The sequence below is a fragment of the Agelaius tricolor genome, unplaced genomic scaffold (genome assembly GCF_023055355.1).
Source record: "Agelaius tricolor isolate 1412-34295 unplaced genomic scaffold, bAgeTri1.0.p SCAF_14, whole genome shotgun sequence".
Classification (NCBI taxonomy): Eukaryota; Metazoa; Chordata; class Aves; order Passeriformes; family Icteridae; genus Agelaius; species Agelaius tricolor.
This window is the reverse complement of record NW_027269274.1, coordinates 16,462,204-16,484,980: the sequence shown is the minus strand read 5'-3', so window position 1 is coordinate 16,484,980 and position 22,777 is coordinate 16,462,204. Positions and strand designations below refer to the sequence as shown.

At 39.2% G+C, this 22,777-nt stretch overlaps 1 protein-coding gene across 10 annotated transcripts in view; it reads right to left on the bottom strand.

Moving 5' to 3' along the window:
* The window catches only part of DOCK3 (dedicator of cytokinesis 3), a 185,912-nt gene that overhangs the window by 114,318 nt on the left and 48,817 nt on the right, over window positions 1–22,777 (bottom strand). For all 10 annotated transcript variants that reach the window (XM_071439935.1, XM_071439936.1, XM_071439939.1 and 7 more), the window contains exons 6-7: window positions 10,473–10,621; window positions 2,519–2,603 (exon numbers count right to left, since the gene is read on the bottom strand). In XM_071439935.1, coding sequence (XP_071296036.1) covers window positions 2,519–2,603; window positions 10,473–10,621 — 234 coding nt within the window. The remainder of the gene's footprint in view (window positions 1–2,518; window positions 2,604–10,472; window positions 10,622–22,777) is intronic.

Sequence of the window (22,777 nt, the reverse complement as noted above, 5' to 3'; positions counted from 1 at the left end):
CTAGAAAAGCTAAACACAATTAATCACCAGCTTGGAACATTTCTGATTTGTGAAATGACTTCAGACATTTGTGTCTTGTAACCCTTCCACTAAAATGTGCCATCCAAGTGCTCCTGACATCCTGCAGGACTTTGTGTTCCTAAATGACAACTTCAATCCAGGGGCAGCTCCAGCGCTGAGCTCTGTGGCAGAATTCTGAGAACATGTTTTCCCACCATTCCAAAGTAATATGTATTTTTAAAAAGTGTTCTGTCATATTGGTTAAAGTCACAAACATTGTCATAGGCAAAGGGCAATTTGCTTTCCTTCAGGAGCAAAACAACAATTCCTGACAAGTGCTGTGCATCCTGCAGCCACTGGCATTTAGCTTCAGGATGAGTAACATGGAGCAGCAGGATGTGCAAGGCCTCAGAGCACAACAGCTCTGCCAAAGAGATGAACACAGCATCACCCAGCAGTCACAAACACACTCAGCAATGGAACATGAGAGCTAAAGGAGAGGCTCCAATGTAACAACTTCCAGTTTATCAAGAAGAGCAGTGCTAAGTCTAATGGCTGAGTTAAAAGTGCTTGAATCTCTCTTGTCACAGAGCAAAGTCTGATGTGTGCCTCACCCATTGCTCTGCTAATGAGTGTTTTCTATGTTACATTTAACATCCTACAAATATAAGAAAGTAATTTGGCTCTCACAACTCCTCCTACAAGATTATTTTACAATGCAAAACCTCACTGCTCATTTGAGAATCCATAAAGTATTTTGTCATAAATAAGGAGGATTCTCTCCCTGGGTTTTTGTTAAGTAATAAAAACAATCCCCAAACCACACTAAAAATAACTCTAAAACAACCTAAGTCACTAATATACCTTTCCTTCATTTTTTACCAAATTTAAGTTAAAAAAAAGTAACAGGTTTTCAGCTGCTTTGGTTCCTGAAATTGCCTCCTGACTGTGAAGAGATGTGATTAGACAGCACTGTCCTCTTGCATCTACACACTCCAGCAGCAGTGAAGTGTGAAGTGAGTAATGGTGCTGTCCTGAGCCCTGCCCAGCATGGAGCAGCACAGAGACAGGCACAGGACTAGGGGGTGACATAATCAGGCTGCTCTGGCAATAAATATTGCCTATTTGCAGTACTCCAAGGATTCAGAGTAAAAAAATGTGCAGAATAAACCTCAGAGTAATAAACCAATCCTTAGTTAGCAACTAATCTCACACCCTGAGTCCTCACTGATGGAATTTGCTACCGAGTTCTTTCCAGGCTGTGCTGAAGGAAATCTCTGCTGTACTGGCACGAAACTCTCCTCAGACCATGGCAAATTAGGAACAAACTTTAAAAATTAGCACTATAGACTGGTGTACTTCCATATTTCTTATGCAATAATTCTTACTCCTTTCCATGAAATCCACTATTATACAGTGCAATAATCTAAAGCAGCAACAGCACCCAGCTTGTTCACAAAACATGCCCTTGGTTTAAGGAAAAGTCACATCTTGCAACCAAACCCATCAGCAAGCTATGGACCTCTCTGCCCCTAATCTTAAACAGCTGAAAGGCAAAACTGCTTTAAAACAGGAAATTAAAAGCTTCCTAGAAGTGAGTGACACTCTAACAACATTATGTAGAAAACATCTACTTTCTTTGGAAGATATTAAATGAAGTAGTTGCACAAAATAATTGCTGAGGGTTTTTTGTCTTTTTTGTAGATAAAACAGCATCTGAGGAAGGGTTTTCATTCACTTTCCTAAGTTACACATCTTGTTTCTCCCTCTGCTGTTACATCACAATGCAAACCAAAATTATCTGTATTAGTTCTACTGACAGAGAATCCAAACACAGGTAGTAAAATGCATCAGTGGCTTTACAGTTCACTAATGGCACAATTCACATTTCCAAAACAACTTCAACTTCATTATGTACAAAGAGGACTGTACAAGTGACTAATAATGACAGCATTTGGAACTCACTACAGTGAAGGAATTATAATACTTCACCTGAAAATCCAAATATTCTTATTCAAATGCACTCCATGCTTTCCAAGGAGCAGTGACACACAACAGGGACAGCATTAATGTTCAAGGATTAGTTTTGCTTAAATTAACTTATGCACTGGTCTCCCTCCTCTCTCCCCTTTTTTGTGAGCTCAAAAAGTCTTTGTAACAGGGCAAAGATATTTATTATCTATGCAACTACAAAGCCAGACTTTTCACTTAGGTATTTTTCATCTGCAAATCTGCTCAAAGAATCAAATAATGGCTCTCACAGACTTTCTGGACTCAGAGAACCTTCCAAGAATTAACACCACATTACTTTGTAAATTGAAGTAAAAATGTATCAAAGCATGTCCCTGCTTAGGGTAGGAGAGACACTGCTTTGGTGGTCAGGGTGCAAATGAAGAAGACATTTCATTTACAACACCATTGGAAACAAGAAAACATAAAAGAGTAAAGAATAAAAACATTTTCCCTTCTTTCCCTCCCACAGTGAAAACTCAGAGGAATCTCCCATAGAATTTCTTACCATTTTATAAAGGTCTGAAACACTGATCTGATCTGAATCCACAACCTCAAAGTCCTTCCGTGGAACTAAGTCAAGGCCCAAATGTCTGCAAGGGAAGGAAGGAGCAGAGTCAGTGAGGCACATGAATGGCACCAGCACCTCCTGCATGTGCCTCCTCCAGGGTAGGGACACAGAAATACTCTGCTATTCCAGTCTTACTGCAATTGTTAACCATTAAACAATTCTAAAGAAAATTTAATGCAAATATCAAAAAATCCCTCTACAAACTTGTTACCTTTTGTTCCCCAAATTCAGTGGAGCTCTGGCAATTAATGCAGGGGAAGCTTTTGGCCAATATGTTGGTGCAGTACTCAAAACAAGGTAATTTTGTATATGGAAATGTAGCAGGCAAACAGAGTTCATACTCTGTTTGCTGCTGAAGTATTTGAGTAAGATCCTTCATTACATAATGAAAAAGTTCCATTAACAGTCCTGTTCAAATGTGCCAACAGATTCCGAGCCTTGGGAGCTGCTTTGATATTCCTGGTGTTCATAAAACTTCACCCCCATGTAAACACAGTAATTTTTGTTAGTAATAAACAATAATCTTAATCTGTATTTGTAATACACACAAAATGTTTTTAATTATTCTGAACAGAATTATTATTTTGGCTCAAATCAACTATATAAACTGACAAAAAAAATACCAGTGCAAAGATGACAAGTTAAGGAATTCAGCTGTAGAGAAGGCAGTTCAGGTCACAGCTTCACAGGAGGAGCAGACAGGATAAGATATTCTTTATCCAGACAATAAAATGCAAACTGTTAATGATTAATTAATAACTGTAGACTGCAGAACAAGACAACCTTAAAGGTGACAAACCCCAAGTTTTTCTCCATAGATCTTTCGTTTCTGAGGCACAAAGAGTTCTGAGCATTACAATAAAAAGCTACACTAAACAATATTATTAGGAGTAAATTTTTAAGAAACCCAACACATGAATTAACCATTTTCCTGCTTTTGCCTTATATAACTTTGATACTTCACTTCCAGACATTTTATATTGAAATTCTTAACAATCTTAAAGAAAAAAACCAAACAGAAGAGGTGCCCTCACGAATTACTGTGGCAAACTCCTGCCACAAACTATAAAAGAAAAGCAGAAGCCAATTTAATTTTGTAATCAGAGAGGGAAACATTCTGCACAGACTTGTTCCTGATGGCAAATGAAAAATTTTATTGAGAAAAACCTCTCTGGTACTGTAGAGTAATTGTGTGGAGCAATAACAGAAGGCTCCAGGCAATCCAGTGTCTCTTTCTGGGCAATTGGCTTAAAACAACAGCTGGGGAGAAGCAGCAGTTTGGATGAAGCTCAGCTACCTTTGCTCACCAAGGTGCTTTTAAATGTTACCCAGAAGTTTCCAAACTCCATAATTCTTTTTTTTTTTTTTTTGAACCTTTGCCTAAGCAGGTTTTCCTTCTTTCATTATATCCCTAAACCATCACATCTCCAAAACACAGCTCAGCCCTGTTCACTTGCCCTGGCAGCACTGTATGGTCATTGAAACCCCCTACTGACCAAGTGGAAATTCCATGTTCTCAGTTCTTTGCTCAAATCAATTGTATTTTCAATGGAGAAAAGGGAGCAGCTTTCCTTCTCCAATGCAGTTTTGTGTCAAATACCAAATTCTGAATTCTAATGCTACATTGTGAAAGTCACAGTTTCACACTTTGCTTTGATTAAACCTATCAAACACAAGTATCTGTGGCCCAGGACCAGGATCTGAAACTGCAGCTGCAACTATGAAATGACTACATCTATTTACCAAATGGAAAAGATTAAAATAAGGACACACTAGGTAATCCTTACCTGCAGCTGCCAGTTGAGCCTACTTATCACAGAAAGTCAAAAAATGTAATACAAAAAAATGGTAAAATCAGTCAGAGATCACTGCAAAGTTGTTTTTTGTTTTTTTTTTAATGTTACTGTTCATCAAATTCATTCACAGAAGCTTTCCTGAATGTATCTAAACAATCTCCAAAACACCCTGTCATTCACATGTGTGCACACTCCCACCCCTAAGGTACACTGATAAAGGGATTTCCCCTCAGCACACAGATATGAACAGATTATTCCCTACTGACACTATCAAAGCCACTGTGTGTGCACTGCAGCTCCAGGGCAGTCTCAGAGCTCTATTCAAGTTCTCCAGGAAAACCTGGCCAAGCCAATCCCAGCCTGAGAAGGTTCTGCTCACATCATTTCAGCTCTCTGGAGAGCTGGGGTGAAGCAGTGCCTGCACTCATTACTCAGAACATGACAAAAGTATTATCTTCTGCTTGATAATGTTCAACACAACTGCAGCAGCATCGCTGTGAAACTTATCTAATACCCTATTTTTAGTTAAATCCCTTAACACCGTGGATTTTCAGCCCAGAAGATTCTCATTCTCTAATACTATGTTAATCCTGCACAACACTTGCTCCCAGCAAATAAGGGTGTCCTGGCTGGAGCACAACCATGCAGCCATTTACTGTGCAGGTGGAAGTCCAGGTTTGTACACTCAATTTGTATCAATTATTTTTTTGCCTGTGAAGGACTGACAACATAATGCTTGAGATGGCAATGACAGTCAGTGGCCCACTTTCCCTCTCTATTATCAAACACTGGGGATAGAAGAGCCCCAGCTGCCAGGCAGTATTTCTCCAAAACAGAGCATGCATAAAAATTACATAATGTGCTGGTTTGTTTATTTGACAGTTCCTGTCTCCACAATACTTCCTTTTACAAGCAAATGCTTGTGCTCTTTTATTCTGCCTTCACACTGAACTGCCCTTCAAAAACATTTCCCAAGCATACCTACAAAATATCCCCAAGCTTATCAATTACCTCTTGATTGCATCTGTTTGGGATCCCTCCAGCTGGCATTTGGACATTCTTCCTCATCTACATAAAAGTCTTCACCATTTTCCTTTCTTTGGGGGATAAAAATTTTAAAAATCCACCACCTGAAATCTCTAGATAATTTTCTCTCAAGTAATATGAAATCAAGCCAACTGACAAAAATAGAGGGCTTTTGAATTGTGAAAGGGATGAACACACAATTCAAGGTTACCTGGGCTTCTAGAAAGAAACCAGCTTAGGTTTAATGGTAATTTTGAGGAGCAGTCCTAGTTTCTAGTATGTTCACTTATTTACAATACAAACACTACAGCACTTAGAATTCATAAAATCACAAGTCAGCACAACTCCTCCTAAAAGAACCTTGAAGAAATACAGCATTTGATGCAAAAAAGCCAAAAACATTTCAGATGCAAACTCAGTCTTGAAGAACAGATTGGGAGAGCTCATCACATCTCTGGAGGGTGCAAGATCTCATCCCCTTTGCTCCAAAAACATCTACTTTACCTCAACCTTTTCAGCTTGAATTTTGCAGCCACTACTCTTTCTTTTATTCCTTCTCTTAGTTTATCAAAGCCTCACTTAATATAATTTGTATTTCTCTCACACAAATAAAGATGGTGAAGGGAAAGAAAATGATGCTAGCAGTGATTCACATAAACTGTGTACAGACTTTAAAATGGACTTTGAAGGAAATACAATACAGAAATCCACAAAAAACTAAATACATGAAAAAACAAACCACGTTTGTCAAAATGAGACTGCTAATACAACCCAACAGTTTTCTTTGATAGAATTAAGTTAAATTATACAAAAAAACTGCAGGGACTGCAATCTACAAAAAAATTAGTAAAGTACTGATGTAAAGTTACACAGGAAATTATTTCTTAAAATGAAGATGAGGAGATGAAGGTAAATAATCTTAGTTAGGAACTGCTAAAAGGGAATTGGAGCAAACACTTCTGAGCATGGCAGTATCAGGCTCCAGAGAGAGGTTATTCAGGTTTTTCTCAAAGACTGACTTTCAGCAGAGCTCCCTACACCTTTAATCCCAACTCAGGCATTACTCCAAGGAGAGGGAAAGATGCTCACATTCAGACAGAAATGGCAGCTGCCCTTCCTGCAATTCTTAAAGGCATTTCTTCATGGTTGCTTAAGTTGGCATTCCTATTTTGATCTCCTTTGATGCAATGACAGCTACTGCAATAAAACTGCCTTTAATTCCCCAAACAGGTATCATCTGTACTTTTAACTCTTATCTCCAGATGCATTTAATAACTTTAAGCTCATTGTTACAATACTACCAAAAAGTCATTCTCATTCCTTTTATGTCAAGAAGATATGACAAGAGGATAAATCAGTCCAAGCCCCAAAATAATCTACAAGTGTGAGCACTGGAATTTAGGGCTTTTTGAAATTCAAGACTGTGCTGACTTCACTAGCTCACACAATTCCTGCCCTCCACAGTAATGGATGTCAGTAGTCAGCAAGTACTAACCAGCAGCTGCAGGCTTTCCAACCTCAATTCTGAGGCAGGAAAAAACCCAGGACCTTAAAAGTGTGTTTCATTTTCTTTGTATGACAGTGTAAAAGATATATTGCTAATATTTTGCCCTTTGTTTTTCTTTTTTAACACTCATTTTTACCTTCTGGCTACCTGTGGATCTTTCTGCACAGAATTTATGGCAACTATTTGGAAAATTTCTTTTAATGCAATGATTTTAATAACATTTTATGGGAAAAAAGAATAACCTTTGACTAAAAAGTAATAAAAGCCTACAAACTCATCTTGTTCATGGCTTTTATCTGTCAAAAATATCAAGGTATTGGTGGCTCCCCCTCCTTACTCTGTTTCTGACCCAAAACATAGAATATATATGTTCCACATTCATAGGGAAGGAAGTGTCTTCCCTGAGTATGCAAGGAGACCTGGATGCTTTCTGGTAATCTCCTGACAGATGCTACATTAATCTGAAAGAATCAGTCCTGAAGATCAGGTGAGATGACCTCTGATTTTCAAGTTGAATTACTTTGAAGAAAGCTTCATCTGCCTTTCTGGCACACAAAGGTATTGCACATACTGCTGCAATTAGCTTTTGGCACTGAAGCAGAAGCAGAGGATTCACATTTCAAATAGCAGCTCTGTCAGGCAGATTCCTTCTTCTGTTTTTGATGCAAAAGTCTCCACAATGAAACAGCTCTTCATCAGCAAAAAAGCTGCATTCTGGTTTCCCATTCTAAGCAATAGTGAAAGTGGAAAGACTTATCCATTCATGTTGAAGCAAAAACCTAAACAAAAATTTCAAAATCAAGTATCTATTTGATTTGAAACATGATAGAAAATGAGATGAAGAACTCAAGATTCAACTTTATAACTTTATAATGTGACTTAAATGAGATGAAAAATAGCACACTTCAGCTTTATAACATTTGTTCCATGCTTTACAACTTTTTCCTTGTTATTCACAGACCATTGGACACTTCCAATAGCATTTCAGACTTCCACAGATCCATATTATGGCCAATTGTATCAGAATGAAACATTGCTAGAAAGCATTAGTATTTGCAATATTCTGTATAAAACCCAGCAAAATAATCAGGAAATAAAACGGTAGATAAAATTTTGGCCGAGTAAAAATACACAGAGATGCTTGGAAGTGCAAGTCTAAAACCAGCAAGGTATTCATCTGAAGATACCAAATTCTGATTGGGAAATACAAAAATCTCTGTAGCAGCAATGTCAGCCCTGCTGTGTACAAACCTAAACTACCTGGGGGTAAGTGGAACAAGGAAGAAAGCAGGAATGCATTAATGAAAAAAAGGATGAGTCCAGGAGCTCTCTTCTGTACAGGGGAGAAAGAATGTGTAAGCAACAGAAAATGCAATGGCTATAGGAAGGGGCAATCAGTATTGTGTTAGAAAAATGATTAGCAACAATACAGGGGTTTAGCAGCAATTATTGTAAAATAATATGCCCACATTTCAATAGGCCCAACTACAGAACAAAATTTCTTAGTATTTACAGCAAGCACACAAAATGAAGCAAACAAAGACTGTTTTCAGACAGTCTAAATGAGCTCTTTCACAAAAAATGCAACCTGTAGCTATTCATTCAAGGAGGGTATCTGTCCCCACCAGGACACAAGGGATGACTTCCAGAGCCACTGCCAGTGTATTTAAGGGAAAATTGTACCAGTTTAACAAAGTGAAAAAATCAGTCATTGGTGATTACAAGTAGTGTGAGTTTCATGTTTGCATCACTCCTTCCCAAATAATACAATTCACTGATGATCAAGGTGAGGATAAAGTGTCTCTCAGTAAATAAGCAAACATGTTACATATTAGATGTGTGAGATTACTATTTCCTGAAAGCTGCTTGGCAATGGAGTATCTCCTGTTCCATTGTACTGTCTGGAGCAATTACAGCCCTGCTCAAACTGCAGGGAACTCAATCTTCTCAGACAACATTAATGCACATTAATAACAATGTTTTTAATTTCTTTTATTTGCAAATCTCAAGTATGACAGAACAGCAACTAACACTAGTATAATACTTGAGAAAGGGCAGTACTATGTGAATATGGCTTTGTAAGTCATTAGTGTTTTCAGCAGATGAACACAGGGGGTTATAAGTTTTGTGATAAACCTCAGAGAGGGGGGATAGAAAAAAGTGGCAGAACTCTTCCAGAAATTCTGTGGAAAAGAGTAATGTTGCAGAAACACCCCCAAAGTCCCAGACATTTACATTTAAATACTGCATGTATCTCTGATGTCATGCATCTCCTTCTCTAGGGATTTTAATACCTGTAGTAAGAAACAAATTTTTTTTCCTAAACAAGCATCCTGAGTAGATGAATATAATCCTGAACATATTTACTGATTTCACTGAGGCTTCTCCATAATTGGCATGCATTAGATTTACCTTTATACATCAAAAAAGGTCTACAGGCACCTCATGGAATAACCTATTCTCTTCACTGCTGCAGTGCTCTCTGCTCTCATCTCTTTTTCCTCACAGCATTTTTGCAGTTTCCTGTTGCTAATTTGATCATAAACTCTGAGCAAAACCAGGCAGGCGTAATGCTCAAACACAATCTCTTGGTTCCTATTCACTCCACTGGGAATAAGAATGGAAAATATCTGTAATTCTGCACTGCAGAAAGACTTGATGCAATCTATTGGTCTATGTCCTTCAGAGCTTTCTGTCAACAAGAGAGAAATGAAGTGCAGCAAAGGGGCTGCTAAACCTTTATCAGGGTGTTCAGGTATGTTCCTCAGAGGGGGTTTTGAGGTAGGTGACCAAGGAATGGAAACAAACATCGTTTAAAGGAAAACATTGGGATTTCCTCCTTAGCTGTCAAACCTACAGGACTCCTCCCCACTCCCACCTGCTCATTAGCACTAATCCCACTCCCAGGGGGAAATTCTCTGTTTGTCTGTGAGTGAGTGTCGTGTGTCACGCACAACTTACCTGTCTGATCCATATCCAGAACACACAAGTCTGGCCAAGGGCTGGTTGTTGTCTAATGACAATTTATTATCATTTCTGTGTGAATGAATTGCAGTTGTCTTTGCCTTTAAAAGAACCTCTCCACAAAATCACCATGGAGCCGACCAAGGTGACTAAACCTCTGAGAAGCGTCATGATACAAAAAGTCTAAATACCACAGCCTCAGCCCCCGTGTCCCTGGTTAACTGTGAGATTCTCTGCTTTTTGCAACAACCATTGAAATACTTCCTTAATGGAAGAAAAATGTATTTTAGGTACCTCTGAACACATCCTCCCAGGCCTAATATTCTGTAGGTTGATACCAAGTAAGTGAAGTGACCTAATCCTTTTATAAGTGCAGGGAGCCCTTGGAAAGGCCTACTGGTAAACAGCTCATTTCACACCAAGAGCAAAACTCCCTGTGGAAGGCAATGCATTCAGGAAAAAGTTACACTTGATTTTCAAATAATCCCAAGTTCTCCCTGTGCACAAATACTATTGGAAAGAAAACATTGAGTAGGGTTTTTTTTTGTTAATAACAGTTACTTGAGAAGAATGAGAAGAAACAGGAGCCAGTACTTACTCATTGCCCCAGTCCAGCCTCACTGTGAGGTGTCTCTTGACCTCTCGCACCTGATCCTGTGTCAGGTGCCCCGAGAGCAGCTGCCTGCGGAGGTCAATGAGCTCGTTCATCACATGCCGCAGCTTGTAGAAAAGATCTACCTTATGCTTCTGTAAGGGCACATTTTTGGGAGGAGGGGGAGGAGGGAGAGAGAAAAGGAAAGAGGCAAGGAGGGGAAAAAAGCAGGGGAAAGAAAAAGAGGGGAAGAGAATAAGTTTGGAAAGAGAAAGTGCGAGAAAGAGAGAGAGAAAGAGAGAGATTAATAAGTCAACCAATTTTTATTTAATTACCCTAGAGGAACATCAGTTTTTGTGAGCCTTAAAATATTTACATCAAAAAGTAGTGTTAACTGATGCAATTCATACTAAATAACTTCTTATTCCTGTGGTTTAGGCTCAATCTGCTAAGAGCCCCATTTTCTGATGGAACCTAATGCTGAATAAGAGGATTCATTAGGCACAGCAGGAATCGCTTATTCCAATCATACAGTAAATGTAAAATTTTAGATTTCAAGTGATAGAGGTGAAAAAGTTTACTTCTGTCAGCAGCTAAATGAATGGCTCTGAGCAGTGAGCAACAATGAATCACCACAACAAAAAAGCATTTGGAAATTATTTGTGATATTCCAGTTACTAAAGTTCAGCCAGGTATGAGGGGGGTGGGTGTGTGAAAATTCATTACCTGGCACTCCAAAAAGGACTAAAGCAATTAATGACAAAATCCACCAGGAAAACTACTTTGAAAGAGAAAAATTACCATAGGGAATATAAAACCCCCCACACCACCACCATCAGTAAAGGCAAATAAACAGAAAATACCCCCAAAAACTTCTACAACTAACACTGGAATCCTTTCCAAAAGAACTGGTATTACTCCATGATGGAAAAAACCCTCTTCACCAAAACGAAATCCCCCAAAACCAGACGAAAGTGGAAATACAGTTATTTCCTGCAGGGGAAAAAAGTATGTGAATTCCCCAAAAAGGAAAGTTTAAGGCCAACAAGCAAGGCCAGCCATAAGATAAGATGAAATAAGGACATTTGTCTCTGTGCTGGGTCAGGACTGTGTGTCAAGGGGGCTCGTCTCCATCCAGTCAGTCTCCAATACTGCATAAAGCAGCCAATAACAGGAGGCCAAGAAGGAAAACAAGATCCCCTGATGCAGGTGGATGCTGTTCTTTGAAGAGCTGAGCTCCATCCCTCAGCTTTGCAAAGCCTGAAGTGTTTGAATATCACTTGGGAAAACAGCGAGTGGATGGACTGACATGGAGACTTGATCAGCTGGCACTGCCTTGATCACATCTCTGCTTCTTACATGAGTGGGCTATAAAAGCCCTCTAAATACAGACACCTGCATCTACCCAGATTACATCTGATAGAGGAACATCCACAAAGAGAAACATAAGTGTTTTCTGTTGCAACACATTATTAGAACAAGTGTTTTTCACTTGTTTACCAAAAATAGCTGAGATGAGATGAAAAAAGAACTTCCACCTACTTGAGTTTGTTTTCCTATAAGACCATTAGATCTGCATGACTTAGGAAAACAGACATCAATGCAATCCATTTTGATAAGCATTTTTTAATTTCTCTGAACCTCATTACACATCTGTTTTGCTGAAGCAGGTTAAGCACAGATGGCATCATCAGTTGTTCCTATCAAACAATTTTGAGATGAAAAGATGCACAATCTTTCAACTCTGCATCAATACTGGTTTTGGTCCCACTTGAAAGAAAGCAAAACAGACACTAGATCTAACAGAAATACATAAATTTCTGGGGCTGAAAAAATTTATGCAAGGAAGATAATCATGCATAGCTGATAAGCTTAAAATGACTCAATTTTGTTTAGGTTTTATTACTAAATGTGGTCACAAGTAAATCCTATATAAGCTGACAATGACAGTAGGTATGGGCAATGTCCATTTTTATATGCTATTTATGTGAACAATAAAAGGTTGTCACTTTTTAAAACACAAGATGAAAACAATTGAGTTTGGTAGTATCAAAATCGCAAATAATGTATATTTTAATAATAAAACAGTTGGGAATGAAATTATCATGAGAATTAGGTCCCAAACCATCATATTCAGACTTCCCAACTAAACCTGCTAGGAGAGCCTCTTTCTCACTCCTGTAATGTGGTTCAAGGTTATCAAAGCAGGCAGGTCCAGAATACCATGCTGGTTAAATTACAGTATGTTCTATGCTTATGTTTAAACTGTCATTTTATACAAGCCAAGGAGTACCAGAAGTATTTACTTTGAATACAAATAAATGAGACTACAGAACACAAGTGTTTCACCTGCTTTAAACTCAATGCACAAGTATTGAGAGAGAGCTAAACACAGGGTGTCCTTCCAGAAAATCCAGGGTCCAGGGCAAGGAAAGGAAGAAGAGAAAGTGAAAGGCAGCAGAGCTGTGGCTGTGATCTCAGGAAACTGTTACAAAGAATCATAGATGCAAGATCCACAATAGTGAAGGAAAACACTCATGAGAGAGAAAGGAGAGCTAGAACAGAATTGAAAGTGGTTTAATTCCAAGCTTGCAGGCAGAAAGGAGTTTGAAGCAGTCAAAAATCAGTTTCTAACATCCCTCCTCACACTACAGGAGCCCAGGGACTAATGAGCTTCACATGGGAGAGAACGAAGGAAGGAAATACATTTTAATGACTTCTCTCTTTCAAGATGAAAAAAAACCCCTTCAAAATTCAACACTAAGCTAAGTTACTCAGGATTCTTACCCCTGTGTAAAAGACCTGTATAAGAGATTGTCCCAGACACCACATTTAAGACACGACCCCCTCCACCCCACCTCCCCCAAATTTTAAGTATTAAAATCTGTGCATTTTAGTTAGAGTAGCACCATAAATAAACCTGAAACTTTATCATCTTGTTAGTAGTTAAATAAAAGATGTGAAAATTAGTCTGATGTGTAAACATTCATTCTGTTTCACAGTTAATTTTCATACAATCTCTTCAGCTGGCTTTATCACAAGCTCCCAAGCAAGGAACACCTTATCAGTCCATCCGGAATGACCTGCTGTGTGCATTTATAAACATATTTGGCAAATCTGGAATATAAAAGTAAGCATTTCTGCAGAACTTTTATGGTAATAACTAAAATGAGTCAAATGAATTGGGACTCCTTACAAGCAGCACAAGTCCTCTAACACGTCTTGTTGCCTCATTTTACTATCCCCAGACACAAAAACATGCACAGTATTTCTTTGATCTGTTATAACTAACAAGTTACGCTAATCAACGTTTGGATAATCTTCAGATGTGCAGCTATGCATCAAAAAGTGGAATTCTGACAGTATTTTTTTTCTTTTAAGGACTCTGTAATAACTCTGTGGAGTTCAAAAGATGGGTTTGGTGTGGAGTGTTAAAAATAGGTTAGAAACTGTGGTAAAATAGTTGATAGATCGTTAAGCATGTACTGTTAGTTTGGTTATTATATTGTAAAAGCGGTTAAAGGGTAGTTATAAGAAATACGGCACTGACCGTACCGTATTACACCTAAGTAAAGTGCACCACCCCCAAGCCAAACGCGCCAGCCTGGACAGAACTGGAATGGGCCAATCAACCTTAAACCTTCATGCAAATGAAGGATCCAAAAAGAAACCAATTTAAAGGGACAAAACACAGGTTAAAATGGGGGTTCTGACCCACTGAATCCGTGCCGCTCCATCTGGGACATCATCGGGGCCATCGCTGCTGAGCAGCGCCAGCGCTGCAGCATCCTCGACGGGAACGCTCCTGCTCGGCCCGCGGGCTCCCTTGCTTTAGGCCTTTCTTTTTCTTATAATAAATACTGAAATCTCTTTAGTTCCTCCTCTCGTTTTTAACATAGAGCTTCCCCCACCTGGCCCCTCTCCCACAGACCAGGGCAGGGGGAGGCAATGACAATATTTGTGGGTTGAAATAAAGACAGGGAGATCACTCACCTACCACCATCCCAGCACAACACAACTCCCTCAGGGAATTTATTTATTGCCATTCCAACAGAGCTCGGCGGGGAGATAGGAAGACACAAAGAGCCCTTGTCCTCAAGCACCTCCTTCCCAAGCCCAGGGTTTTTTCCCTTCACTCCCAACTCCTCCATCCTTCACAGAATCACTTCCTCCCCACCATGACACAATGAGGGGTCAAGTCCACGGCAGCTCTGCCTGCTTCTCTCTTTCTCCTTCCACTTTTCCCCTGTGCCAGGGTGGGTTCTGCCCACACAGATCCCAGCGTGGATCCCAGCACGGATCCCTGCTCCATTGCCCGTTCATGTCTCCCTGCTCAGCTCCAGTGTCTGTGGGGCTGTTTCTCCCCTTTCTCCTCCTCATCTCCCTGCCCCAAAGCTGCTGTCCCAGAGTCCCCCCAGCTGGGATCGGCCTCTCCCCTCACGCCATGCCCGGGCCGGCCTCTCCCCTCACGCCATGCCCCGGCCAACACGCACAGAGCTCGGGATCCCGGCCGGGCCAGACCTCCCTACAGCCGAGCACAGAGCAGGCCCCCGCTTCCCTGGGTTCCCTCAGGTGCCTTTGGAACACCACGGCTGCCTCTGTCATCTTCTCTAAATAAACACCACATCATATGGAAATATACAACAGACCGGTATATTACAGCAATGACCTATTTATAGGCACTTGGTTACCATGACTTCATTTACCACCACTGTAAAGTCAGGATTTTGCCTCTCTCAAGAGCAGTCCCTTAAGACATTCCCTATAAAACTGCCTTAAGCTGTAAAAGGGGAGAAGGGTGCAAAAAATTATTTTTCTTATAAAAGCAAGTGAGTAGCTTTTCCCAGGTTCCTTGTTATGGATTTTGGTATCTACGTTAGATATTAAAGCCTGCAAGCACCATCAGCACATGAAAGGAAATACTAAAGCTAGAAACAACACAAAAATCCTGCCTTTCTTCTCAGTTTTGTCAGGATGATTTTAATTAAGCAAATTACTTTGTATTAAAACTCTGTTGGAATTTAAAGATCTTTGCAATATTTATAGTTTATTCTTACTCAAAACCTGTAATATTATTACCATGCAAACCAACTTCATCTATCAAATTAGAGAGTATTCATCAAGTGCCTGTTGATAATAAAGGTCAGACTACAGGTCAACACAAAGTTGTCTCAAAAATAGGAAAGAACTAAAAATTTGTGTGGGAGATGTGGACAGTACACAGGTGTGCTGACTGGCACCCACAGAAAAAGCAATTTGAGAACACAATACTTGCACATATTCATCAGTTCTCCATATGTGCCTAGACAGCTGGTCCTCTTGGATTACAGAACTAAAATGGACTTTAAAAACTGTTAAAAAATACAAACAACAAATAAGTGAAAATAACATCCAGCAAGAATAAAGTTAAGAAATTACAACTTCTCCTAATTAAAACTACAAACTCCATTTACTAAGGGTTGAGGCAGCATCCTGGGGTTTTCACAAGAGGCTGGGTTTGAGCTCACCCCTCTCTGACAGGACACCATTAAACACTGAGAGTCACTGCATCATAGAAATGTTAAGGTTGGAAAAGGCCTCTACAATTGTCAAGCCCAATAAACAACATAAGTCTTCCAAATCAAGAAACAGATTGAGAAAGGCATCTCAGTTTAGGTTTATTTTCAATCTTCTATCCTGAAAGTCTCTATTTATTAGTCCTCAATTTATTCATAAGGATGCATTATCATGAATTGTACTTATTTTGTCTTATGAATATTCATAGCTTTCAGCTTCAAACATAAATTATTTACTCCAATAAAAATCTATCTAAATTGATTCTCTACTGTATTCACAGAGGGCATTTCAATTTACAGTTTGTAATAAAGCCCAGTAATCAGAGGGACAGAAAAAATAACTTCTTCAGACTTCTGCATTGAAAATAAGTAAAATATCTTAAAATACTGACATGTGACAAGGGAAGAACTTAAGCAGTAAAAAGAATGATGTAACATCAATAAGGAAAGCAAAAGCAGAGAATAACCAACAAAACAAAGCCTGTACAAGATAAACAGAGATGTTGCTACAAGCTTTTCCTTTCTATTAGATTAAATAACCTGCCTGAATTACCATATATCATACTTCAGTAGTAATTTTTTTCTAGATATACTATGTCGTAATACTTCTTCCAAATAGCTCAAAAGCTGAAAAATATATTGAATTTACATCAGTAACGTCACAAAAAGGTTCCTTGCACTCTTGGCAACAATCCAAGGAGAAAGCAACAATCCTGGCTTTCCCTGAGCTGCAAAATAAAACTAAGTTCTCAGAAGAATGAAGCCTGTGATATGAAGCCCTAAATCACAGAGAAGCTGATTGGATACAGGCACCTCACACTAGCAGTGCATATGCAAACTTCTCACCCCTCCTTATTCCCCCCATGTCTCCTAAATGTATTAGAAATTCCATTTGTGCTTGTGCTGACCTCCCCCTCTCCTGAGGAGCATTTAATATGCTTTACCAGAAACCTTGTGCAGCAAAGCAACAACTGGATTGCCTCCAAAATAATTTCAGAACTCCACTGGATTGGACTGCACATTTAAAAAAAATAAATTAAATGCATTTAAATTCTTTACGATAAACTGAAAACAACAATGGTTTGTTCTGCTCCAAAATCAAAATGGTGCATTTAAATCAAAGCTATCTGCCAACACACCCAAAAAGCTGGTGATATCTTTTATCTGCTGCAAACCAAACACCCTACAGCCTTTCACAGCTTTAAACACCTTGCAGAGGGGAGCCCAGGTAGCACTGCAGCAATAGTAGCACTTAAGGAACAGCAGGAAACAGAAGGACAATCCTCACAATGTCAGCAAAGCTCTTTTGCCTTGAAAAAGCTTTTCCTCAGAGATGCTGTGAGGGACAGTGGGTAATATTTAAACCTGTTGTCACAATGCTCTCTATTTAACAAATCAACCCACCTCAGTTCAGAGCTCTCCACAGAATATTATGAAGAAAAATGTTTTTACAAAGGGTTAGTCCCCATCTATTGCTCTTCTTCAAGAAGAGAAGTGTTCTCCTATTTGTTTGTATCACCTCACAGACTTTAAATGATTAACTCAGACTAATGTGCAATTCAGAGCCTATTTTTATTTATAGCAACTCAGTATAGTACAAATAACTTCTCCACTCTAAACATCAATTATGCCACACATGTAAATAGCTCTGAGTACAAGTTATTACACTCCCTGGCAGTCAAGATGTGCATCTTGACTCTCATATCTCTTCCTTATTTACAGCTTCAGATGCCTGAGTTGTCTAATACAGCAACTTGGGACAAGTACAAGATGACAACATTTAACAGTTACAGAAACAAGTTAAAACAAATCTCAGACAATTCTGGTATCTGACACTTCCTACTATCAGTATTCATATGCTGTTGCTACTCTTTATCATCATCATCAGGAAATGCACCCTGGCCAGCATGAGACAGGTATTCTGGGGTTAATTAGTGTTTAGCTTTTTTGGTTAACAGAAAAAATAGGATGCAAAGAAGGGAGACTGGTCTTCTCCAGGAAAAATATAAAGGGCTCTGTGGGATAATTACTATGAGAAGAGGAAAAATTTGGTTGAAGAAATACCCTAAAGTTGCCCTCTGTGTAAAGCCCAGCCCTACCCTGGCTGCCACTGCTGAGGGCTGCAGAAAGCCCCCCCACTAAGGAGATTGTGGCACAGCCTGCAGCTTACCATTGCTTGGCTGAGAGTGAATTGAGTTCCTAAATCTTTAGGAGCCACAGCAACATTAACCTCATTTCCTAACATCATCATAAACTTTTAACAAAGCTTATGGAAATGGACTTGAAGGGGATAAACTTAGAGGTTTAATTCTTCATTTTGATAATACTGCAAAACAAGTGACATTAACACCCCTTTTCAATCCATATTACATTGACTAAATTCAGTTCAAATCCTTTGGATATTAAATGTACTTATTTGTTTTTGTGTTATAAGAACATCTTGTTCTAGACATTCTGAAATGTAAGAATGTACAATTTAGGATAAAATTCCATTCTGAGGAAAAAACATATGCATGCAAGGCTTTTGCTATTTAATTAAGGATGACTCCCTCCAGTCTTGAATGCCTCCATCATGACACAGATGTGTTAGGACAGAACATGAAGGCAACACATTCTGCTTTGTCATATTTCTTCAGAAGTATGACTAACAAGACCAGTAAGTTAACCTTCTGAAAGACAATACACCAAGGAAAGAGCCCAAGAACAGGAAGGGGCTTCTTGTTCCCATTGTGATCTTTTTTCAGGTTGTTATCCTGCTTTTTGTCCTGCTCCCTCCCCTCAGGATCCTGAGCTCTCCCATCTCCAGGTCACTGCTGTTAAGGACACCTTTGACCTTCACATCCCCAGACTTTCCTCCCCTGTTTGTAAACACGAGGTCTCAGCAGAGAAGGAGCTTTAATAAGCAGAACTAGAATTGGTACCAAATGTTCCCTGCTCACATCATCACCTTCCATTTTCTTCATACACTTGTGTCTCCTGCTTGCATTAAAACCACAGCCATAATGGACCTTTCCTTTCCAAAAAAACCTTTGCTGACTCATGTGGGCTCTTCCAGAGGGAGAACTGATGGTCCTGAAAAGGCAAAGGTATTTCTTCTCCAGTCAGAAGTTCTGCTCCCACAAGGCTTGGAGTATTGGTAAATGTGGCTGGAAGAGAGCACTGCCAGCCTCTTGCTGGGATCTCACCACAGGCACCCCAAATGCCTCCTGCTGGAAGCACTGAGTGCCAGCAGACCCCCTTGTCCTGATGGCTGGGAAAGGGGAACCTGTGTGACCTTCACCTGCCAAAGATCTAAACCTGCAGGACTTGAGGAAGATGCTGCATTCGATACTGACTGGTGCTATGCACTGTAAGCAACACACAAAAACATTCTGCTCTAAAATAAACTGAAGCACTATTGGATAAGTGTGGATGCCTCTGTATTTCCCACTGTCAGAAGACTTTTTACTATCATTTAAATGCAAAAGAAACGAAGGTGTTCAGAGGAAAGCTTCCTACCCATAACTAAATGGTTACATTCTTTTGCAAATACAACACATCCCTCCACAAAAATCAGTATTTTAAGGTTGTTTTCTGCATGACAGAATTATATTACCTTTCACATCAGTTTTAAAGTAGAGTTAAATACTTTTGTTTACACTTTGAATAAACATGACATATTTATTGAAGTGGTCTTAATAAATAATTAACATCCAAACTAATTGATAATAGTCATGCTAAGTTAGAACTTGCATGATAAATATCTTTGAAGAAATTCAAACTGATTACAGTATTTTACAAGTTCTGTCAGATAAATAATTTCCCTTTAGCAGTGCCTTACTGTGCCAAATTTTCAAGCTGAAAAATACTTTCTCCCTTAAGCATTTCCACTGCATTTAAATCAAACATCTGTTCTTCCAATGCTATTTACATTCTTAATGGGGAACTTCACATCCAGTGGGGTTCAAGGATACAACCTGATACTTTCACCCTTTTCCCCGCTCCTCTCACACATTGTCCCACAGGGCACAAAATTAATATTCTCTTTCACACATTGGAGGGCTCTAGGAGTATTAGTGCTTTGGACCTGACAAACAGCAATTTTTTCAGAGAAAAAAGTTCAAAAGAAGTCCCAGAATCTGCAGGACTGGGTCAGTATGAGTCATCTTGAACATTTTTAACAATTCTTTGTCTCTGTCAGGGTCCCTGCAGGTCATATAACATAAGTTCATTATGTTAGAGAAGATTTTGCCAAAAGCCACTTTAAAGTAGCATTAGGGACACTTAAAACACTAAGAAAGAATACCACAAGCAAAACACACACCATTATTCCCACAAAATACAGAACACAGACCATTATTTGCAAACTGGTTTGATTAGTGCATTTTGTAATTAATGATCCTGGGCATGGTGCCACCATTTGTCTTCCAACATTTCTGTGAATCCCTAAAGAAAATTGCTGACTGGATTTCAGTGGTTTTCCAACTAAACTGTCAAATGGAAATTGAAAAAGTAAAGCCATTTCAACTATGCTTCTCACAGACAGGTTCCAGTAATTTTCAGTTCTCTAAAATAGACTATTTCAGCTTCAAAGGAACAGTTCTAAGGAAAAAAGTCTGTGGTTTGCAAAGTCTGAGACCACTGCCCAGCAGAGGAAAATCCTTCACAAGGGAATCAGTAGCACCTTTACCCAGCAGTTTCAATAGAGTTGATCCATTTCCACTGCTCCACACAGATGTTTAGTACAACTCTAATCCTTCCTGGAAGCCCTAATTTTGTCTCTATAAAATAGATATATAAAATAATAACTTGGCAGAGTTCAAAAAACAGTACAACTCTTTTTGAAGATTAAGACCAAGATGCACTGAAATTATGTACACCTTACTTGTAAGCTCAGGATTTTTTGGAAGGGAAGCTGATCACCCAAGTTGTTTTCTAACTTAAAAAATCTACAATTTCAAAATTTTCTGTTTCTACTGTGCATTATAATGTAGTTATTTCTGTTCAAACACCAGATATGAGGCATAAAATTGTGAGAATAGGAAAATCAAAATTCCCTTACATATGAGGATTTTCTCATTACTGAAGTAATGATTCTTTATGGCTCTTTGAGCTACTTCAGTATATGCAAACTCCTGTTGATTTATCAACAGTTTAAACAGTAATGCTCAATGGTGGCTCAGACACATTTTGTGCCTCCCACCATTATTAAAAAAAAAAAAGAGAGAGAGAGAAAAATAAATGCAGGAGCCACAGCTCATTTCTGCAAAACATCTCTGATGTTCCTAATTTGGAGCATGACAGGAGGAGAAATGAGGTGCAGAATAAAGGGATACACACACTTGAACCAGCAGCTGTTACCAGTGACTACATAACTGTTCTCTCCCTTGTTCAAGTCTGGATTTTAGTGTGTATACATAATGAACAAAAGGTTTCTAAAGAGGAAGATCCAGAGAACAGCAGCTGTGGCAGTGACCGGCACCATTTTCCTACAGCCTCGATCTCAGAGGGGTCATGGACACAAAACTTGTGAGAGGGGGAATATTGGGGAAGCCAGGACAGGCAGTTCTGAACCTTGCAGGCCGTGGTGGCCGTGCTCAGGTGCAGAGATCCCCATGTTTTAGGGATGATGCCTCCAGAGAACAAATAACAAATGGAATTGCACTGTATGATCTACTCAGATACTCTGTGAGAGGAGAGTTTGGGTTTCAGAACAGCCAGAAACGCTGTTAGGAAGAGCCAGATCCATCAAAGGAAGATTTATATAAACAAGTCATTTCTTCTGCAGCTCCACACATGGCCTCAGGAAAAATACTGGGAAAATAATAACTGATTCAAATGCAAGCTAAGCTACTTCACCCCATGAAAGAACATGTGAAGCTGAGGAGCTTTAAACTCTGGCACTGAGCTGATAGCCCTCCCATAATACAGCAGGAGTGAAAACAAATTACAATTTAGCAGTTAAACAAAATGCACAAAAAAGAAAAGCAGAATGCAGCAAATAGGATGTAAATTATAAATAAAGCCTGTTTTTAAATATTTGCTTTCAGTCATTCTGTAAAATATTCAAGTTTTTGGTACATAAAAAATTAAAATAGTTCAAAGATGAGAGGCAGAATTACAAATAAAAAGCTAAGAGAAAACAGGTAAAACTCCCAGGATAAAGAATTAATTCCGGCCTCTTCAATTTAAAAATGTTTGTTTCATGTATGTGACAAAAGCAGTGCAAATATTTGTAAAGGGACCTGTGGCTGGCAGTTGTTAAAACTGTAGATTTTAAACAAAGATCCCAATAATGCCAGAACAAAAACATGGTTTTTGACTCTGGGAATTTCATTATTGTAAAAACCAGTACCAAAGCATTCCTGTTAGTGTGGAGTGCAGGTAATTCCTGAGCTTTTTTCCATCTATTTTAAATAGGGTCACCTTCTGAGGTGGAGGTTGGGTGTTTTCACTGGGGCTCAGGATGCTCCACAGACAAAAGCCAAATGGAAAGGAAGAAAAACATCACTGCACAGGGAGAATGCTGAAAAGCTCCAGTTATTAAATGACAGGCAAGCAGTGTCAGCAGCATTATTTGCTGCCTGGCACGTCTGGCAGAGCAGAGCCCTCCAGGACACAGCTGATTCCCAACTGCTAAACCTGCCTGAAAGGCAAAGGAATGGTCCTGACTCCCTCTGACACCTTTACCAGGCAACTGAACCATTTCTGGTGATCTCCCACTCAAGGATATCCAAAATATCTGCTGCTCCCTACAGTGTTTGAAACGTAGGAAAG